Genomic DNA, 24160 nt, shown 5'->3' with positions numbered 1-24160 from the left:
CATTTTTCCCCATGATAAAAAAAAAAAAAATGCAATACTTTATTTGATATGATTAAATATTTAAATAAACATAAAGTCAGTAAAATAAATACTAAGTTAAATACTAAATCATTATTGTTTTTGCATTACATTAATGCATATCATAATCTAAGCCGAATTAGAAAAAAATAATTCCTCATTAAAGGTCCAAAATGGTGCAAAATACAACTTTTTATGTTCTTAATTTTGAGGTGACACATTTTCATGAAACACTATGTGACTAGAATTTAATACCCGTAAAACAGCATTAAACACACGACACCTTCATCACAGGCCCAAATTATTACATGCTGATATGCTAATTATTAATTAATGCTAATGCAGTCAACTAAGTGTGTAAACATATTATCCATTTAAAAGCCGAACATAATTAATACCGGTACTGCGAATGGGTTTGATTTCGTCTACAAAACTTTTCATGTTTAAATGGCTGAAAAGCCATAATGCCTGTATATTTCATTTCTTAATGGCACTGCTTAAGTATTAATGGTTCTGTTCACTATTAATGAAAATTCCTTTGGCCCAAAACAGCATCTATAATCAGATCCTATCGCAGCTCGCCGGCGTAATTAGCAAAGTGTCAGCGGTGTAGGCCAGCTATGTTCATCAACGTCTCAGCGCTGGGGAGTTCAACACCAGCTCAGGTGGGCAGGAGAACACGTTTGGAGTGGACTTGGAGCCGTCAGAGAAAGTAATGTAGGTTATCAGCAGGCGGTAACTCAACGTGAAGGGTTTGTTATGTCACAGGATTGTTGTGGGTTGGTTTGCATACAGGTCGGTGTAGAAACTTCCAGAATGACACGTCGTATCACGGCCTCGTCTCTCAGGAACACCAGTATGCAAACCAGTGTCTCGCAGTCATTCACTGAGATACTCCGTTCACATTCGCATAGGAACGAAAGAAAATCATATATGAGATCTCTTTAATATAGCTCGATTGCTTCTCCTAGAAAGCAATGAAATTCGTTTTTTTTTTTTTTTAAAGGGATACTCCACTTTAAAATGAAAATTCTGTCATCATATACTCACCCTCATGTTGTTTCAAACCTGTATGAATTTATTTCTTCTGCTGAACAGAAAGGAAGATATTTAGAAGAATGTCAGTAACCAGACAGTTTCTGGTCTCATTGACTTCCATAGTAGGAAAAAATATATACTATGGAAGTCAATGGGACCAGAAACTGTCTGGTTACTGACATTCTTCTAAATATCTTCCTTTCTGTTCAGCAGAAGAAATAAATTCATAAAGGATTGAAACAACATGAGGGTGAGTATATGATGACAGAATTTTCATTTTAAAGTGGAGTATCCCTTTAAGTCTGCAGCATTTGCAAAAGAGAGTTTCAACAGACTTCAAAAGTCAGAGATCTCATTATGAACTCAAATGTTTCTCATCAAATGATCTGAACTATTCACATTCATTGCATGGGTCTGTACACTCAAAAAAGGCTTACATTTAAGAGTATCTATTTGAATTGCAAATACAATTTCCATTAACTTGGATTACACAGTTTTAACATAAACTAATACCCTTAATGTGATGCATATTTGTCACTCATACATAAATTAAACAGTTATCAAACAGCTAAGATGTATGCATAACATTTAAAAAAAAAACTTGGTTTTAGATTTTATTTTTATTATTATTAACTATATGCATCTAGTTGATTTTGTTTACATAATATTTTCAAAATGCATTTATTGAAATGGCTTAGAATCAACATTGATCTCTTCATTGTGAAAACAATTACATTTATGCGGTTACAAACTATGAGGCATTGGTAAAATATGAGGAACAAGCAATATTCAATTAGTTAATATGGATGAGATTTAAATAAACTGGATTTACTGATGATAAATACAGTAACACTTTGCAATAGGGTCCCATTAGTTAACATTATTAAATGCATTAGTTAACATTAACTAACAATGAGCAATATGTTGTTGTTTTTTTCACAGTATTTACTCTTTATACACTGCTAAAAAAATATTTTGTGTTGAAGTAAGTACTACAGAAAAAAAAACAATGTAATTTACATGAAAACGTTAGTTCAGGCAATAATTAAAAAAACTAAGTAAATTCTATATTAGTACTCAATTCAAGCGTGTAGAAATTAAAGCGTAAATATCAACGTTATAAAATTAAGTAAAATTACTCAGCTGTTCTGATACTGGTGTTCCCATCATGCACTGGGCCTTGAATAATTAATGAGGTTGATTTGTCACTGTTTTCCAGCTGTATTTACACTGTTTTATCATTGCTTTTGATGTTAGGATTAGTAACTTGCCATTTTGTGACATTTGAAGTTTGTTTTCTACTCAAAATGACACATTCAAACACAAAAACAATCCATCAAATGTTACCGTCATTGTGTATTGTCTACCAAGTATTGAGGTTTCTGAGTTCACATAAAACGTAATTTCTGAAATGTAGATATGGTGTCTCACACAATTTTTTCAGGGCACACACACACACACATATATATATATTACATGCAAACTATATAAAAAGTAAATCCATATGAGCTGGGTCTTCTAAGATCACTGCAAAGTTCATTTAAGTCACACGATTTGCTCAACAGCAAAGTTCCTTCCGCACTACATGCAAATCACCAACTTTCGAGAGCGCTAATATTAACCTTCACATAACCTGAGAATATGTACTCCATAGCTCTCCTTCATTACTGCATTTCAAAAACTATATAATTAGTCAGAGCTACATGGTTTCCAGGTGAATTATAGTGGCGGTTTGGAGGGGGTCTGACCCGCATAATTAAGGCCTGAACCCCTAAAGGAAGTCATAACAAGGTTAAAAAGTAGATACTTAACAGCTCTAATTAAAAAAAAAAAAAACGAAAAAAAAAAAACACAAGAACATTTCAGTGACTGCAAAAGTAGATTACAAGTGAGTCAGAGTATATGTTTCCACAAACAAGTCCAGTTCGCCCCAAAGAATAACCGCTTCAACACAACACAGCTCCAATGCTTTCCTTATCAAAAGACACAGATTAAAGGTGCTCTAAGTGATGCCGGGAGTGTTGACATTCGAATTGTTGTCAAACAAAATGGAGGCTAGCTAGACCCTCCCTCCTCCTCATCCCGTCTCCTCCCTCCTCCCCTCCCTTCCGGCATAAAGGAAAGTCAAAGTAGTCACTAAAAACAAAGTTAAGTTTTACTGATACTTCATTCAATGTGTAATGTCACCAAGTTAGATAAATGCTTTTATATATTGCAGAACAGAATGCAGAAAAAGAGAAACATTGTCTTAAAATCGTTTCGCCACCTGAGGTTATAACTATAACGTTAGCTCCCATACAAGGACGCAATAATAGCAAGATAACGTTAGCTTCGCGTTTCCCAGTGAGCATAAACAACGGCGGCGGCGTAAACAAATTTAGTCAAAGTTGTCGATAGCCTATAAATGAACATTCAAATCCATAACAAACAGTGGGTGAAAACATTCATTCACACAAATTGTCGCCCTACTGTGAATTTGCTTGACCATTTACAATAGAGATTGATCGCTAGCTGCTAGAAACATATGTGTTGTATTCACCAAAGCTAACGCTGACTGCATAGTTCTAGCTAATTACATCCTTGTGTTGGTTTGGCGAACATGAACGTCAATTTAGAAAGAAAAATGGATTTACCTGTTCTGCAAAAACAGAGCAACTGAATGTCGGATTGGAAGCCCTTCTGCCGGCGGAGTTCTCGCCACATTTCGAGGGTTTTTCCGATATAAATTCGGGACTTCGCGCGTTCCTTATCCTTGTCCCTTATCCTTGTTATTGCTCTTCTTTGCAATTTGTTCATCGGAACGTCGTCTCTTTATTCGTGTGTCGGCCATAATTCAAACTTCCCTCTTCATGCTTCTCTGTTCTCTCTCCTCCACACATGTGCACACGCACTAACCCCCAAACCACACCCCTCAAATACTTCTTGTCGGTGATTGGCTGGAACACTGTTTGTTGTGTTTCGTGGTGCGGGTGAGCCCAGTTTGTTTTTGTTGCCGTTTGTGGAGCCTGTGGTGTCTACAGAGACCGCGTTTTTTTTACAGTGTGTTCAGGGGACAGGCAGCTAGCGGATAGTGAGGAGATGTTTGCTGTATGTGACAAAAAATGTTTTGGCCTAAAAAACGCGTGACATCACTTAGAGCACCTTTAAATTACCTATAGAAATTACTGTTGAAAAGTTGACCATCGCTGCATAAAACCACATCTACAGTTTAGTTTCCATAATAATGACCTTTTGCAACACATTTGGGTTATTTCTGCTTTAAGTAGCTTCATATATTGCTTTTCATTTTTAACTTTTCAGGGATCAGTTTGTCAATGAATCATTTAAACCGATTTTCTGAACTGATTCAAAAGACCAAAAGTTCTGATTCGGACACAATTTCCAACTAGTAAACAATGAACTTCAAAGCTTCATAACATAAGCAACTTCAAATCGACCAGACTTTATATTTATTTTCATTGTTGCCTTGACAGTTATAAGCTTGAGTTATTCATGAGCAACAACGTAGACAAGTTCAGTTTTCCACCAACAATTCATTCAAAAGATTTGACTCAGAATGATTCGTTCACAAAATTGACTTTTCACTAAACATTTTTTAACTTCAAAGATTTGTTTCTGATTCTGATTTAACTTCAAAGATTTGTTTCTGAAAGATTTGTTTCTTGAAAGTAGCTCCCTCCTACTTTCACTCACTCCTACGAGTCTACATCCCTACCAGACACCTACGATCGGTCAATGAGCGACGTCTCGTGGTCCCATCACAGAAAGCCACAAAATCACTTTCCAGAACATTCTCATTCACAGTTCCATGCTGGTGGAACGCTCTCCCCACCCTCATCCGGAATGCAGAATCCCTGACAACATTCAAAAAACAGCTGAAAACCAATCTCTTCCGTGAGCACTTAAACTTATAGACAAAAAAATAAATAAAAAAAATTCCTTTCCCTTTGAAACATCACTTATCAGGCTTATGCTACTCTGAATAATACCTGAACTTCGTATTTTGAGCACTTCCTGCGTTGTTGTTGCTTTTGCCTCTTTATGATGACTCGCTGAATTTAGTCCTAATTTGTAAGTCGCTTTGGATAAAGGCGTCTGCTAAATGACTAAATGTAAATGTAAATGTAAATGTTTCTTTGTTCATTACAGACATCAATTCTATATGAAAGTACATGAGCTTTGCATTGCATCTGTTTATTTACAAACCAAGTCATTGAACCAAAAGCCTGGAGAATAATGTTGCACACTTACCGTCAAACTTTTTATGTCTGGAGGTAAACACTGTCCGTATGGTGTGGCTGCTCTCATCCACTAATTTCTCGAAATCCAGTTTGCTCTGCTGGCCGAGTCTGTCCTCCATGTCTGAAGTGCAGCAGGTATAGCCTTGGGAACAAACCCGCAGATGTTCACCTGTGGGACGGGAGAAGGACATATTTCACACGGCCGCACCGGGAGACACGGAGCTCATCACACCAGATCAAACACGCTTCATTAAGCCAGAGCTGCGATGTGTGATTTCCCAAAGCGCACAGAAGATGTGAAGGTGCACCAACTGAAATTAATGGTGCATGTCGCCGCTGGATGTGACATCTTTAATTACGTCAAAGCGACAGATGGATGTTTGAGAGCCGTCCTCAAACTTCCTCCACTCGTGCTTTTTAATGACTGCAAACAAGTAGAAAACTTGTCTGACTGTCAGTGTGAAAATGTATTTCCCATCTATTTTTGAAACTTCATGCTTGACAGGCTGTATTACATTACAATATGTTCAGTGTGATGTTTTAAATAGCTTCCCTGTTGAGAAAAAGTCTAAACCAGGTTCAAGCAAGCATAAAAATGAAGATGCCTCCATAATGTGAGGGATCTATGTGAAACAGGGTTTTATTCAATAATAAAGTCAAATCAAATTAAAGCTACACTGAAAAAAAAAATGTATAAAAAATAATCCCAAGACATGATTTATACTAAGAGTGTTTATTTCTTTAATATCAGCTGTTAATTGCAGCAGTCTATTTAAAATGTTTAATTAATCTGAATTAATTCATTTAAAAATTGGTTTGAATGAATGATTCCATGACTCACTTATAATACTTCATTTGTTTTATTACTGGATGATTCAGCTTTTTTACAGAAATCTCTTGAATTAATGATTCGATGACTCACTCATAAAGACTTTACTTGTTTCATTACTGGATGATTCAGCGTTTTCGAACAAATCTCTTGAATTAATGATTCGATGACTCACTCATAAAGACTTTACTTGTTTCATTACTGGATGATTCAGCGTTTTCGAACAAATCTCTTGAATTAATGATTCGATGACTCACTCATAAAGACTTTACTTGTTTCATTACTGGATGATTCAGCATTTTTGCAGTGTGAATGAATGATTCAATGACTCACTCATAAATATTTCACTTGTTTCATTACATCGTTTTTACACAAATCTCTTGGATGAATGATTCAATGACTCACTCATAAAGACTTTACTTGTTTCATTACTGGATGATTCAACGTTTTTGCAGTGTGAATGAATGATTCAATGACTCACTCGTAAATATTTCACTTGTTTCATTACATCGTTTTTACAGAAATCTCTTGAATGAATGATTCAATGACTCACTCATAAATATTTCACTTGTTTCATTACATCGTTTTTACACAAATCTCTTGGATGAATGATTCAATGATTCACTCATGAAGACTTTACTTGTTTCATTACTGGATGATTCAGTGTTTTTGAACAAATCTCTTGAATTAATGATTCAATGACTCACTCATAAAGACTTCACTTGTTTCATTACTGGTTGAATCAGCATTTTTGTAGTGTGAATGAATGATTCAATGACTCACTCATAAATATTTCACTTGTTTCATTACATCGTTTTTACACAAATCTCTTGGATGAATGATTCAATGACTCACTTATAAAGACTTAACTTGTTTCATTACTGGATGATTCAGCGTTTTTGCAGTGTGAATGAATGATTCAATGACTCACTCATAAATATTTCACTTGTTTCATTACATCGTTTTTACAGAAATCTCTTGAATGAATGATTCAATGACTCACTCATAAAGACTTTACTTGTTTCATTACTGGATGATTCAGTGTTTTTGAACAAATCTCTTGAATTAATGATTCAATGACTCACTCATAAAGACTTTACTTGTTTTCATTACTGGTTGAATCAGCATTTTTGCAGTTTGAATGAATGATTCAATGACTCACTCATAAATATTTCACTTGTTTCATTACAGCGTTTTTACACAAATCTCTTGAATGAATGAGTAAATGACTCACTCAAAGACTTCACTTGTTTCATTACTGGATGATTTAGCGTTTTTGAAGAAATCTCTTGAATTGATGATTTAATGACTCGTTCATACAGACTTCACTTGTTTCATTACTGGATGATTCAGTGTTTTTGCAGTGTTTTTGCACGAATCTCTTGAATTAATGATTCCGGTGTGATTTAATCAAAAGGTTTAAAGGGACTTTTTTTGGAAATAGGCTCATTTTACAACTCCCCCAGAGTTAAACAGTTGAGTTTTACCGTTTTCGAATCCATTCAGCCGATCTCCGGGTCTGGCGGTACCACTTTTAGCATAGCTTAGCATAGATCATTGAATCGGACAGGACCATTAGCATCTCTCTCAAAAAAATGAAAAAAGAGTTTCGATATTTTTCCTATTTAAAACTTGACTCTTCTGTAGTTACATCGTGTACTAAGACCGACGGAAAATGAAAAGTTGCAATTTTCTAGGCTGATATGGCTAGGAACTATACTCTCATTCCTGCGTTAATAATCAAGAAACGTTGCTGCCGTACCATGAGTCCAGCAGGCGTCATGATATGACGCAGCGCCTGAAAATAGTCCCCAGCTCGGGAACTTCCCACGTGACCGGGACTAAGGTTGTCTAACCTATTAGACCTATTTTCAGGTGCTGCGTCATATCATTACGCCTGCTGGACTCATGGTACGGCAGCAAAGTTTCTTGATTATTACGCAAAAATCGCAACTTTACATTTTCCGTCGGTCTTAGTACACGATGTAACTACAGAAGAGTCAAGTTTTAAATAGGAAAAATATCGAAACTCTTTGGTCATTTTTTTGAGAGAGATGCTAATGGTCCTGTCCGATTCAATGATCTATGCTAAGCTATGCTAAAAGTGGTACCGCCAGACCCGGAGATCGGCTGAATGGATTCGAAAACGGTAAAACTCAACTGTTTAACTCTGGGGGAGCTGTAAAATGAGCCTATTTCCCAAAAAAAAGTGGAGTATCCCTTTAAGAGCACAGAATTCTTTCTACAACCCAACAATTACACTTTTACAGTATAAATAGCATCCCTGTCCAGTTTGCATTTTGCACCATCTCAGCATTAAAGTGCCTTGCCCATCTAAACTTCATGAGTAAAACTCTCCCCAACACCGGCTGGATTGAACATGCAGTGAGCCAGACCAGCACTGCATTGCCTCTAAACCACAGCCAAAGTGCTTCTGGCACGAGTGGATCCAGGGACAACATATATGGACGAAATGCCAAACTGTGGGCTAATGATACATTTAAAATCACCTCAAATGTTGGCGGGGAATCATAAGTTGCTTGCAGTGAGCAAAAGCGACAAACAAGAGTGTGTTGGTAATGACATGGCAGCCTGGGAGAAAATATTTCATTCTCATTACAGCCAGCTGATTTGAAAAGTAATATCAGACCATTACATACAGAGTGAGGCAGATACTAGCGCTTATTTTCGAGTATATATATTGACTTCTGCACTGAGAATATTTTTGAGGCCAGTGTGAGATTGTGTCTCGCGTGCGTCTACTCGTTTTTAAATGTAATGAGCGAGAAATTGTGCAATTTATGAACAGGGCCGTATCTGAACACGTCTTTGGTGCGGATAATAGGAAACAGACATTATATAAGCCTCAATATTCATTGTTGTGACTTTTTCACATTAATGTTCAATCCCTTTTAAGTCTCGTCAAACAATATGCATGCTTTCAATATCTGGAAGTGGTTGGTCAAGGGTATTTCAAAACATTGTAAAGATTTTCCACATTTTAGGGTAAAATTGCAAATGAGATCTCTTTAATACTCAAATGCTTCGCCAAGACAGCAATTGCAATGACTTTAAATGGATAAAATTCTTAATGCATGTGAATCATTGTGTCCATTTTTTGCTTTCCTTGAATGGATTTTTAGGATAAATAAGTTTATTCTTACACTACCGGTCAAAAGTTTGGGGCCAGTAAGGTTTTTTTTTTTTATGTTTTTGATTGCATTTATTTGATAAAAAATACAGTAAAAATGGTAATATTGTGAAATATTATTACAATTTAAAATGACTGTTACCTGTAATTTATTCATGTGATGCAAAGCTGAATATTCAGCATCATTACTACAGTCTTCAGTGTCACATGATCCTTTAGAAATCATTCTAATATGATGATTTGCTGCTCAAGAAACATTAAAATGCTCAATATCCATTATATAGATCTGTACTCTAACTACTATTGACTCATTTGTGTCTATTTATTATTTCTCCAAAATAATTTTAGGAGAAACATCTGAGACAAAGGTGATATTTAAACAAAAACATGAATAAGAAGTCCACTAAGGGTTTGGCTGGTGCGGTTCATAAAGCAATCGCACCAGGGTTCGTTTTAATCCAACCAAACATGCCAAGAGTGAACACACACACCGCTCCAGAACAAATGAACCAAGAGAACCAAACTACAAGTGCGAATAACCGACCCTAAGTCTCCTGAGCTTCATGATAAAATGAAATGCACTGAAGTCTTCCAGCGGGTCAGCAGAATTCTCAAGCACAATAAACATTTCTCAGCTCATGAGACGCTTTCTGTTGATCGCTCGCCTTACCGTGTGCCAACAGCTGGTTTGTGTCAGATGAGCCCGTCACAGATAGTGACAGACGCAGCCGGCCATATTTCATCTTACAAAGAAGGAAGTAATTCATGAGGGCGAAATAACTGAAGAAAAGCCTGTCGTTACATTGGCTTCAACCCAAAGTGTTTACGTGGAGGTGACGTCATGATAAACATGAGGTTTTCACAAACCGTTCCAAGACATTAAGTTTCTCTAATTTTCCTCCGTCTATCTCGGCACAGATGTGGCGGATCGTTGTAGATGGTTATCTCTGGAACCTCGAGCACGGAGCGTGATTGAAGCGCAGCTTTGTAATTAGCTGGAAATGCTGACTATGAGAAGCTCCAGCGAGTGCCGCTGCTGTTCAAATGCCAGTGAGAGACAAAGTCAATTTACCACAGACGCGCAATACAAGATCAGTCCCGCCAGAAGAGCCCATAGAGTCATTGCCCACTACAAACTATGGCTGAGCCAGAAATATCAATAGTTTGTGCACAGGAATTACTTTAGCAAAGTCATATTTACCTGTGAGAAACTGACTGGTAAATATAAAAATGATTCATGTTAAAACGTACACCATGATTTTTAAACTCTTCTGCTCACCAAGGCTGCATTTGGAATACTGTAAAATTAGTAATATTGTGAAATATTATTACAATTTGAAGGAACATATTTCTATGTGAATATATTTTAAAATGCAATTTATTCCTGTGATACAAAGCTGAATTTCCAGCATCATTACTCTCAAGTTATCCTTTAGAAATAATTCTCAAGAAACATGTCTTATTATTATTAATGTTGAGAGGAATTGTGCTGCTTAATTTTGGGGGGGAAATTGTGATGCATTTTTCTTCAGGATTATTTGATGAATATAAAGTTTTAAAAGAACAGCTTTTATTTAAAAAAAAAAAAAAAAAAAATCTTTACAATCATTTTTGATCAATTTAATGCTTGCTCATATCATATCGTTATTTCAAATAAATAAATAAATATTTTGAATGTTAGTGTGAATTTTAAAACTTGCTTGATATCATGTTTTACTTGATAAATGTAAAAGTCAAATCCATGTATCATACAGTATTTTACATCAGCAAAGCCTCTAGATTCATATCACTCTTTCTGGATTTGTGCCAATCATCATCAGGTTTGGAGTGCAATGCAATACATATACAGTCAGCATAGCAAAGTAACACCAATCAGATTAAAGATGCATCTAAAATATGGTGATTATACAAGAGGGATTACATGCATTTATTAAAAAAAGGCTTCTGCTGACACACACACAACCCCATCAGTGCTGTCGACAAAAAATAAATAAATAAAATGTTGCCAAAAAAAATAAGTGAATCAAACAAAATGCATTGGAGATTTAGAAATAATCCTCAATAATGAAAGCAAAAAACATCGGTTTATACTGTGCAAATGATGCTCACCGACACTGAACACGCTCTCTACATCAAAAGATTCAACATCCTACCAGACGAAGAGCTTGACAGATTAACTGCAGCGGTAAAGTTCTGTCATGTTAGCTAATGAAGAGAATCTGCTGTGTGATTTCTCCTTCCCACCTCAAAGCCAATAAAACTAGCTTACTCACCAATTACGTTTGCTAACAGAGAGCATGCTTGAAATCTCAAGGACTACACAACTGAAGGTATTCAACAGCACACAATCTTCTATTTATTAGTACAGAAACATATGAAATGGCCTCGAAAACAAATCTATACATGCACTTCAGCATTCTGCTATGGACATGCACAATTATATACATAATTATGTTAATATTCCCCATACTTTTGGTAAAGACAATAAGCAAACCCCTTAACTTAAAGAGTCCCTCCAGCAGGAGTTATTTTCTATATTAGTTTCAGTGTTTCTGAACTCCCTGAAACTCCTCCATTGTAGTCTTGAGTTTTCCTCCGGGAACAAACACGTCACAATATTCCTCATTTAAATAATTAATATGCAGAATAAAGGGGCGGGGCCTGGTTGAGTTAGTTAGTAGTGTGTTAAACTGACGGTTATGGTAAGGGAGGGACATTTCCCAAACACACTTGAAGCGCTCGACCAATCACAACACACTGATCCAGCCGACCAATCAGAGCACAGTGTGCTTTTCAGAAGGAGGGGCTTCATAGAGACAGGAAGTAAACAGAGTTGTGTTTACCAAAGCCAACTGGTCACAAGTTCCATCGTTACCAGCACAATTAAAACTAATCATTGTTGGCTAACGATGCTTTTGAGAAACTCACTCAGGAGTGTTTCTGACCGACTGGAAAGAGAGGAGCTGCAACTAGGGATGGGACGGTATGAAAATTTCATATCACGATAATAGTGACCAAAATTATCGTGATTATCAATATTATCAATATTATCACGGTTTTGTTAAAACAAGATGAAAGTGTTCAAAAATAACTGATGCTCACACGGAAAACATTTCAACAAGTTTTATATTTGAAAATCAACAAACAACAAATAAAACAAGCAGCTCTATGCACTTTTTTTAAGCAAGATTATATTCTGTGGCATTTCCTTCCTTATAATGACCGTCGTCAATAACAATGCATTATAACACGCGCTCTCTCGTTTCATTCAAATACAACTTGCCGTCTTGCGTCTCCGTTTTCGATTGTATTGAAAATGAAATCAGAGTTGATTTATTGTTTACTGAGTTTGATAATATTTTTGTGATCATGTAATATTTAAAACATTAATCTGCCTTCCGCAATTCCTTCTCCAATAAAAAAAACAACAACATTGCACGCTGCGCCTGCGCCAGCCTGTTGCTGGCTGGACAGGATTTACAGTGAGTTACTAAAATCGCGATAATCAAACACGGTTTTAATGATAATTCAGTTTTAAACGATAATACTAACCATCAGTACATTTTATCGTGGTTTATAGTGAAACCGGTAATCATCCCATCCCTAGCTGCAACAATATAAAATAAAATAGAATGTGTTTTTTGAACATTCAAGCATCAAAACCTATTCTAGTAGAGGCCAAAACCAATTCAAGACTTTGTAAAAGGGCATAATATGGCATATTTAAAGTTTGGCATGCAACTTTTCCTGCATTTATAGTGGATACAAAATGGATAAATTTTTTTTAAAAATTAAAAAAATTATAAAAAAACCTGAAGAGGGGAACGAGTCATATCTAGAGACCAGAACAACATGACTTTGATATTTAACCACCCACAACATGAGACGTCATGAGAGTTGCACACATTAAATTTGTACCACACTTTGTTTTACTAATCACATTTTTAAAAGGTGATCAATAATCCAAAACTCATATTAACAGAAACTCTTCACACCCCGAGGATAACTTCAAATAATAAAAAAACAAAAAAAACATGATCATATTCAAACAGCCTGCTTATTTTTTCCTCATTATTTTCTATTCCTCAGGAGTCGCCTGTTTTGATGGTTACTCTCTATTGCATCATTATAGAAATGATAGAGTTAATATACATTTCTACGGCGCCACTTGCTTCATAAAACGATTCCAAGCTTCTTCCTCCACGGGGCATCATTGAGAATTAGCATCTCTTTGATGGACCAATATCTCCCTGGACCAATCATGCTGGTAGTAAATATAACTGAAAGTTTGATTTCCTCTTTATAAAAGCAACAGTGATAGTGTAAAACTTTCCTAAATAATAAACACAACATTAAATTTATATAGAAGTAAATACAGCGACTGAGCAAGTGGTTACTCTGAGATTGGCACATAAGTTAAAAACTGCAATAGTTCCCAGTTTTCAGGATTTTTCTGGGAAAACGTTTTAGCAATTTCAATTTCTACTCAGATTTTATACTATTTGCTCACAAGTATTAGATCATCCTGAGGGAGTGACTGTGTGCCAAAAAGTTAGTTTATAAAAAAAATTATTTGTGTATCAAATAATCTTGCTTTCCACAACTTTAGCCTAACTTTACTGTTAATCTGCACCAAAAAGAGCAATGAACAACACAGTAGCAAACACAACTTTTGTTTGTAAAATTTAGTAATTCTATAAATGAAAATATACCCCCCAAAAAAATAAAAAATTAGGCTATAACTAACATAACATAATTGGAATTTCTGATATAAAAAAATGTTTTGCAGAAAAAGATGTCAATAAAATTTTTTATAAAAATATTGTAAATAAAGATTAAATAATATAAATAAAACATTAAAATATTAAATAAAATATACCAAAATAAATAAATAAATAAATAAATAATATAACAACTAACATAACATAATTGTATTTTCTGATAATGTTTTGCAAAAAATAAAAAGATGTTAATAAAAAATAAAACAAAAACATTGTAAAAAGATTAAATAATATAAATAAAACATTAAAATATTTAATAAACATTAAATATTAAAATAATAATGTTTTTTTTTATTATTATTTTTTATTATATGATTTAATATAATATGGTAACCCTTTACAATAAGGTTGCATTTGTTAACATTAGTTAACTAGTTAATATGAACTAACAATGAAAAATCATTTTAAAGCAAGTTATTAGTTAATAATTTAGTTAAAGTTAATTTCAACATTTATTAACATATTATTAAATATCAAAATGTGCTTGTGCTAATATTATTCAATAGATTTGCACTAACATTAACTAATAATGAACAGTTGTATTTGTATTAACTAATGTTAACAAAGACAAACATAATACTGTAACAAATGTGTTGTTCGCTGGTAGTTAATATTGTAAAGTGTAATATAATATAATATAATATATTCTCAAAAGTCTGTTTATTCTGGACCTGAAATTATATAAGCTTAATTTTTTTTTGTAAAGCATTTACTGAGGGATGAGATAAAATTATTTTCTGTGACAATCAAAATAAAGTCCCGAACGCTGATGAAGTGTGTCAGGATATAGTGTGAGATATGCTTATAATGTGTATATGAGCACTCCTCCAGCTATGAGATCAGATGAGCTCCTGTCATCCGTTAAACGTCAGCTTCTTGCTTCGCTTTAACACGCATGCAACTGGTTTTCCCTCACACTGCCTAATTTCATAAGCTGTGCAATTCATCAACGCAGAGGCCTTCGAGTGGAGCCAACGAGTCGAATTAGCGATACGGCCGTCACGTTGAAAGTACAGTGACGTGGTGCAAAGTTAAATAAGCTCTGTGAAAACAAAGCCAAACACAAAGACGTCGCAGGAACAGAAAAGTGCCTATTGTGTGCTTTGGGAAGCAAGCATCTGTAGTGGTATCATTACAACTGAATCTTAACTCAAGCTGGCAGTAATTACATTTCACATAATGAGTGTTTGATTGTAGTGTAAGACAAATTAGCTTCCCTTAAAAGTGAGTAAATGGAAGTAATTGATGGTGGGATTATATTGCTCTCCATCTTCCAGCTCTCCGTCTTCCAGACCTCCCCGTGGATCCGAACCGAGTCGCTGTGTTTGTGAGGGAACGGCCTGATGTTTCCTGATGTTTTCTAGCTCATATGTGGCTTTTGAATTGGATTTCTCTCTCCCTGTGAAGTTTATCTGAGCCGACAGGGTTTTCATGTTTCATTACATTATGACCACAGTTGAGTAAAAACTGTATTTTTTTTACAGTCTATGGTAAAAACACAACACTTACACTGCACTACCACGCTAGATAACTGGAGAATCGCTTCTATTTATATAAACAGAGTTTTTATGTAGAATAGATTGATTTTCATAACTTGTTAGGCTACTGCTTTCTGTCTGATGGTTGCACTGGTGTTCTGGTCACACAGTCCCATCTTACACTGTATTAGAAATAGAGAAGAAAAGCAACACTAATCCTAAATAGTAGATGCTCAAACAAACAGATTTCATGAGAGAAACAGCCTATAAGAAAATCAGAATCGCTTGATATTCACTCTTAAGCTTGGATAAAAAAATAAATAAAAAAAATAAAAAAAAATAATAATAAATAATAATAATAATAATAAATATATATATATATATATATATATATATATATATATATATATATATATATATATAAATAAAAACAAATTCCAGCCTAGCATTATCATGGTAATCATGGTTAAACCTTGGAAGCAAAAAGTCAATAAAAAATCAATCAAGTTTAGACAAAATCAATCATGTTTTGCACCATACTGCATCATTTTACAGCAAAAGTGTTTATTTATCTAGTTTATAGATTATAGCTTATTGTATTAAACCTAGTTTAAGTCATATTAGAGCGGTAAAATTCCCTGTTAATAATCCAAAACATATGTTACCAATTGTTTTTGACAAGTAAAAAAAATGCGATATAAGTGTTTATATATATATACACACATTAAATATAAATATTAAATAAATTATTTATATTATATAAATATGTAAATATTTAGTAAATAGTTATTTAAATATTTAAATATATTTAATTATAAATATTAAACAATATAATAATATATTATTAAAATAAAAAATATCAATTGTTACCAATAGTTTTTGAGGAAAAGTGAAAAAACATGTAATACATAACAAATATATTTCTCTGTTATTGTTCTCACACAAAATAAAATAAAAAAAATGCAAAAAATTTAAATAAAAGATATTATAAAAAAATGTATTATATAAATAAAAATATTTAATTATTTAATAAATATTAAACAATATACTAATATATTACTGAAAAATTAAAATAGATATTTTTATAATTTATTAAAACATCTTAAACCCAAAACACTGAATTCATTTAAACGTTTTTTATAAGTTACAAGTAACAACTTTTGTGCTGAACTAAAAAACCCTATATTTTTTTTAGCCCTGATAGTGAATTATTTTTTCCTGCACAGCTGGAAAATGTCATGGGAATTAGTTGGTCATGACGCATACAAACCCTCTGTGAAAAATACGGCAGGTATTTCTAAAAAAGTATAGGTTTAAAAAAAAAAAAACGGGATAAAGATTTCATGCTGCGGCAAAAGCAGCCATGGGATCTGATTATGCCCAGCGAACAAAGTCATGCCAAAAAAACTTGGAGCAACTCTCCATGGTATTCATTAGTGTACCTGGCCACAGGGATCTCCTGCATATGGCCACTGCCATCTGGTGGGTCCCGGGGCCCGTCGAGAGAGACTCTCTGCCAGCCCGTTCACCTCCAGCACCTCCAGCCTAATTTACTGCCGACGTCCCACACCGCTCGCAGAACCTCAAGCCCAGTCCCGACAAACCACATGTCACTTTGGTTCATTTTGTTTTGTGGCGAGGCACATAGAAAAATCAATAATCATTGTTGTTTATTGCCTAGCTGGTGTGTGGAGACTTTTGTCAGTGGCCACCCAATAAGTCATTTATCATGTAGTGCGGCCCTGGAGAGAATGATGGGATGGCGAAAACGAGAGAGCGCTCGGACTCATTTAAGAACCGCAAATCGTGGGCCGAGACTGGGAAACCCGAGCTCTCTGCTAATTCCAGGACTAATCAAGTCCAGGCTTCTTTCTCACGTCGCGTTCGATCGCGCCACAGCTTCTGAATCCACATCGATCCACCATCAGATATACGTGCTCATCAAAAGCAGCTCAGCATCAGCGAGTTCAGAAGCAGAGGAGACTGGACTCGTCTGATACTGCTAAACCGAGCTCGGGACTCCAGCACATGTCGGGCTGTTAGGATAAACACGCTACACTGTCTTTATAGATATAGACATCTTGCTCAGGCGCTCCATTACTTCATTACTGGGAGAGAAGTAGCGAGCTGGACTCCAGCCGAAGCATTGATCCGGTTCACACCGCTTCTGTCTCGCTCATGAAATGTGTTCGGAGACTATTTCACCCGGACATTACAAGAGGAAAGAAAAAGAGCTATTACATTTGGCTTAAAGTAAATTAAGTCTACTTTTAAGACCATTAAAAAAGTACAGTTCCCCACTAAATAATGAAAAGGATCACATCCAACAAATAACCAGCCCGATCTCACGGGAAAACGTACAAATTCTACAAAGTGGCTTATACGAATGACCTACCCCTGACCCCGCCCCTAAACCTACCCATCACGTGGGTTTAGACAAATCGTACAAATTCGTACGAGTGAGGTCGTACGAATTAGTACGAATTAGCCAACTTTTTATCATTCGTACGAATTCGTACGAATTGGTCGTGAGATAGCGTTGAAATAACTGAACATGATGTTATGCTTTGCAAACTTTAATATTGTTTTTTCTGTGATGTTTTGAATATGATGTAAATATATCATCATAGTAATTATCTTGGAAGCAAAAGAAAGAAAGAAAAAAAACCTATTTTACATAATGTGAAGGTTGTGAGAATTGTACATAAAAACAACATAAAAAAAAAAAAACTTATTATAAAAAAAATACAAAATAAAAAATTCAATAAAAATAAATACATTTAAAAAAAAAACCTTAACTAAACTAAACTAAACTAAACTAAACTAAACTAAACTAAACTAAACTAAACTAAACTAAACTAACCCTAACCCATAATAAACTAAACTAAACTAAACTAACCCTAACCCATAATAAAATAAAATAAAATAAAATAAAATAAAATAAAATAAAATAAAATAAAATAAAATAAAATAAAATAAAATAAAATAAAATAAAATAAAATAAAATAAAATAAAATAAAATAAATAAAATAAAATAAAATAATTATTAGGAATCAATGCAATGCATTTGAATGCAAAACATGAAATGGTCGTAAAACCAACTTGCAATGTGAAAAATCTCTCTCTTTTTATCCATTCTGCATTTAAATTTGCCATTACATGTTTTTTTTATGAATGTCAGCCTATTAGATCAGAGTTTCAGGGTGAATCTCATAGGATTCAAGGACACTATTCTAACTCTGACTGCCTTTTATCGTGTTAACCAGCCGCAACACCACAGACTATGAGCATCACATCCTTTATTTAAAGTGAAAAACCACACCAAGCAACAACAACACAGCCAATCTTAAAATTGTGTTTGTTAAATTACATCTATGCAAAAGTGGGATTTGGAGAAAATTAGATTCTAATGTGAACGGGACTGATGCAATCAAAATAGAAACAAAGCAACCAATAAAACATGCTTATTGCTTTACTGTGCAGAGGACACCATTAGTGTCTATCAAAAGAAGAGAAAACACAAACCAGCCTGTATTATTCTCAAAGTTCAATCTCATTCAGTGGCAAATGCACTACAGAGAGCTGGACATTATGGGCTGTCCCATTGTTAATAACACTCCAGTGCATTTGCTCCCTAGAAATTCCCAGAATGCACTGCAAAAAGGTTGGGAAGCTCACAATATTAAAACTTTCAAGCGTTGTAATATTTACTTGTAATACTTACAAACATAAGTGCCTTTTTTTTCCAATATACAAAATAATCTAAAAAAATTCCTCTTAATAAATGTGAAATAATCTAACCAAAGACACCCATAAAACGGTGGTTTTATGATTTTTTTTGTAATATAATTTTTTTATCATATTTAACATTAACTATAATTTCACTATGAAATAAAAATAATTATTGTATTTGAATTTCATAATGCTATAATCAGTTCCCATAATGTTTTGTTTTTTTTCACAATAAACGCAAATTTGTGCAGATGATATCCTGATCCACATCCAAGGAAAATCGAGACACACAGCCATGATGGTCTAAACACAAACTCAGCCCACAGAAACGTCAGGCTGAGGGAACATGGCCAGTCTCTGTTGTCTTTATCTCCATCTAGTCTGTCATTATCAGCTTTGCCAGACTAATATGGGCGCGTGTCGCGCGGACATGACCGTCCGCACCGTACAAAGGATCCTTCAGAGAAGAGCGTGGCGGGACAGACGAGCAACGCTCAGCCAAAGCAAACATTAAAGGTCTTGGCGCGAAGGCTGACGGTTTCGGGTCCCAACTTCTTTGAGCGCTTGCCAGACCACCTCCAACCAAACCAACAAACATGATTAAAGACCTTCAAGCTGCTTCTGTTGTCATGGCCGGGTTACCCTTTAAAATCATAACACGAGTCCATCTAATGAACACATCATCCTCATACTGCATAATGAATGAGTTTTCAGACCAAACGCAGATTAATTATCCCTTAAAGCCAAGATGGATGCTGAGATCCAACTGGGTCCAGCCCAAGGCAGACTCGGCATGTTCAAGTAATTGATCAATCTAATTGAATCCAAAACATAATTCAACCTCAAATTAACATTCAGTTATTATTTAACGACTTTCATGACGTTCCAAACTGTATATGCACAAAAAGAAGAATTGTTCGGTCAAAAAATACAGCAAAATAAATTAAATTATTTGACAGCCCGAATGCATATAATGTGTATACACTGTAATATTTATATATATATATATATATATATATATATATATATGAAGAGTTCAGATGCAAAAGCCTCCAAGTGCCATCTGAAATTTTCTTCTAGAATGATCATTTTTATCAAGCTCGTATATTTAAGTTCAATAATTTCACTTAAATGGCAATGCAAATTACCTATTAATTGTCATTTAAGTGAAATTACTTAACTTAAATATACAAGCTTCATAAAAATGATCATTCTAGAACAAAGTTTCAGATGGCACTTAGAGGCTTTTGCATCTGAACTCTTCATATATATATATACTATATACAGTACAGGCCAAAAGTTTGGACACATTACAATTTTTAATGTTTTTGAAAAAAGTTTCTTCTGCTCATCAAGCCTGCATTTATTTGATCAAAAATACAGAATTTTTTTTTTTTATATTGTGATATATTATTACAATTTAAAATAATTGTTTTTCAATTTATTATACTTTAAATTATCATTTATTTCTGTGATGCAAAGCTGAATTTTCAGGATCATTACTCCAGTCTATCACATGATCCTTTAGAAATCATTCTAATATGATGATTCATTATCAAAGTTGGAAACAGTTCTGCTGCTTAATATTGTTTCATAACCTGTGATACTTTTTTAGGATACTTTGATGAATAAAAAGTAAAAAAAAAAAGAAAGAAGCAAATGTTTTAAAAATAGAAATCTTTTGTAACAACAATATACTCTACTGGTCAGTAATTTGGGGTCAGTCATTTTTTTATTTCTTTTTTTGAAATAAATCAATACTTTTATTCAGCAAGGATGTGTTAAATTGATAAAAAGTGATAGTAAAGAAGATTTATATTATTAGAAAATATTTTGTTTTTTATTTTGAATAAATGCAGTTCTTTTTAACCTTTTATTCATCAAATATACTGTATTAGGCAGCAGAACTGTGTCCAACACTCATAATAAATCAGAATATTAGAATGATTTCTAAAGGATGTGATAGACTGGAGTAATGATCCTGAAAATTCAGCTTTGCATCACATAAATAAATGATAATTTAAAGTATAATAAATTGAAAACCAATTATTTTAAATTGTAATAATATATCACAATATAAAAAAAATAATAAAAAAAATCTGTATTTTTGATCAAATAAATGCAGGCTTGATGAGCAGAAGAAACTTCTATATTAATAGTAATGTGTCCAAACTTTTGGCCTGTACTGTATATATATATATATATATATATATATAAATAAAATGCAGCTGCAATGCACTTATCAAAATAACAAAAGCAGTTAAATATTAAAGGTTGAAGAAAAGTCTTTAACTGGCAATCTGCAAATGATTGAAAAATATGTCCAAATACTTGATTTAAAGGGGCTATACAGGGGTAACTCGAAAAAATTTGAATATCGTGCAAAAATTATAATTTTGATGATTATGGCTTACATCTTATGAAAACCCAGAATTCAAAATCTCAGAAAATTAGAATATTACATTAACCCCCCACCCCCAAAAAAGATTTTAAATACAGAAATGTTGGCCCTCTGAAAGGTATAATCATGCATATGTATATAGCTATATATACTAAATGTATTAGTTTCACCTTTCAATTTGAATTCCTGAAATACACAAACTTTTGCACGATTTTTGCGCAAATTTTTCGAGTTTCACCTGTATATGAGAATGTTCATGTATTAATTGCTTTTTTATTGCTAGTGAGTGAACAACATGTAACGAGACTTCCTAGGTTGTCTATGAAAGCCTGTAGACTGATTTGTATGTAAAGAACTCAGGAAATTTTGCTGGGAAAATCAACAGGATGTTTGATGACATTCGCACGCTCCCGAGAGCCTCTCTTCAGTTCAATGACACATGAAGCTAATGCTTATACAATATTCAGGATAATGCCGAAAGAGTCCATGTGTCATGCAAAGAAAAAAGATTAATTCAAACTATAGTCCCGCATAGTCAGGTCTATAAAGTCTATAGTCTCAAATATATTGTATAATCAAAAGTTCATAACAGTGTAATTTGAATGACCTCATCTGTCGACATGATGCCAGTAAATTGCTGAGCTTTTGCACATAATCAGATGCTTTCTGAACTGCTGTTTTCTCACCGCTGTCATTTTTGTTGTGTTTATTTTGTTATTGAGAGGAAAGCGCACAGACATATTAACATATGCATCTAAACATCACTCTCAACAGTGTTGACGGTGTCTGGATGTTCGTTAACAGTACATTGCTACAAAAATATTCTATTTACTCCTAAGCAAAGAGCGAAAAAGAACTTGTACTTATAAGTAAGTCTCTTGTCCGAAACGTGTGCACGAGTGCGAGCACGAGCAATATATTTCTGGCTGCAGTTCACTTAACGGCCACTGGTATCGCTACACTGTAAAAAAATTCTAACCTCTCCAAGTCAAAATTTTCTAGTGACTGGTCACATCTAAATTTTTTAATTGGCCCAAGTGCAATTCTTGTTGCAATAGTCTGTTAACATTGGCTCAATGAGAAATAATACGTCAGACTAATTGAAAAATTTAGATGTTATCAGTCACTAGAACTCTATCACCCTATAATCCATCGCGCTCTTTAAGATCACTAAATTCAAGGCTTTTGGTCATACCTAGGATATCCAGAACCACCAAAGGAGGGAGAGCATTTTCACATTTGGCTCCAAAACTCTGGAATAGTCTTCCTGATACTGTTCGTTGCTCAGACTCGCTCTCCCAGTTTAAAACTAGATTAAAGTCGCATCTCTTCAGCCAGGCATTCATATAATCCTACAGTTCAAACTACAATCCGGCCTTTAGCTCATAAATGCCAGAGGAGAACTGGCCCCCGACTGAGCCTGGGTTCTCCCAAGGTTTTTTTTTCTCCATTAGGTCACCTGATGGAGTTTTAGGACACCATTAGGTGACTTGATGGAGTTTTTCGGTTCCTTGCCACTGTTGCCTTTGGCTTGCTCAGTTGGGGATATTTTGGGGATATTTAATTTAATTTTATCAATCAATAAATTCCCCTTGAAAAAACTTTGTTGTATTATTTTAATTTAATACTGTGAAGCTGCTTTGATACAATCTGTATTGTGAAAAGCGCTATACAAATAAACTTGACTTGACTTGACTAGAATTTTTTTACTTGGGGATGTAATTTTTTTTTTACAGTGTAATTACAAGTGTTTCTGAATTCTACATATAATCTAGCCTGGGTTTCCCCATGCTGCCTTGAGCGCAGCGCGATTTTATTCACGCTGCTAGGCAGCCTGGACACCATGGACCAGATTTTCTCCTCAAAAAGGGATCCAGAACGGGGAGGGAGCAGCAAGACGATGACGACGTCTATGCGACACACCGAAGCAGTTTGTTTATATCTATGGATCCAACATGGCATCAGACATGAAGTTACCTTTCGATGTAGCCTTAGATAGTGTTCTAAGTAGTTTAGAACGCAAGTTTATTTCGTCTTATTCCTCGTCGAATTTCTGCCGCTCTACATACGTCATCTGGTATAATTGAAACGACTGGCTATGAGCTACGTACAGGCGCATTTGATAGACATTCGTAGCGCCCAATAAACGGCTCTGGGCATTCGTAAACCACGCCTCAAATACGAGAAAATGAACATGTGGTTCCCAGACCACGTCTCAATGAGAAAGAGGTCTGACGTTAGCCAGGCTACATATAACCCCTTTTATTGTCAAAGAACATAAACACAAGTTTATAAATAAGTCATCTTTTTTTCCCCCCACAAAATATGTAATTTTCTGTCATTGTTTGGATGTAGAAAAACACCCACAGATGTGTGCATCTGGATCATGTCACTGCATGGCCATTATCTAACCTTGAAATCTGGGTTAGGCAAAAATAAATGTCATAGATGTGAAAATGGGCTGAGAATTAAACAGATAGTTGTAACCAGG

The 24160-nt window shown here is 34.5% G+C and overlaps 1 protein-coding gene and 1 long non-coding RNA gene across 3 annotated transcripts in view; one reads left to right on the top strand and one right to left on the bottom strand.

The window, feature by feature from the left end:
- gpc6a (glypican 6a) overlaps nucleotides 1-24160 on the bottom strand; it is a 220674-nt gene that overhangs the window by 170129 nt on the left and 26385 nt on the right. For both annotated transcript variants that reach the window (XM_082163828.1, XM_082163829.1), the window contains exon 2: nucleotides 5308-5466. In XM_082163828.1, the coding sequence (XP_082019954.1) occupies nucleotides 5308-5466 (159 nt within the window). The remainder of the gene's footprint in view (nucleotides 1-5307; nucleotides 5467-24160) is intronic.
- On the top strand, nucleotides 7562-8352 carry LOC309494583. The gene is made up of 2 exons (XR_014204384.1): nucleotides 7562-7858; nucleotides 7990-8352. It is a non-coding gene; the product is annotated as an uncharacterized lncRNA (long non-coding RNA).

Source organism: Leuciscus leuciscus (assembly GCF_965113295.1).
Source record: "Leuciscus leuciscus genome assembly, chromosome: 3".
Lineage (NCBI taxonomy): Eukaryota > Metazoa > Chordata > Actinopteri > Cypriniformes > Leuciscidae > Leuciscus > Leuciscus leuciscus.
This window is presented reverse-complemented; position numbering and strand designations above follow the sequence as displayed.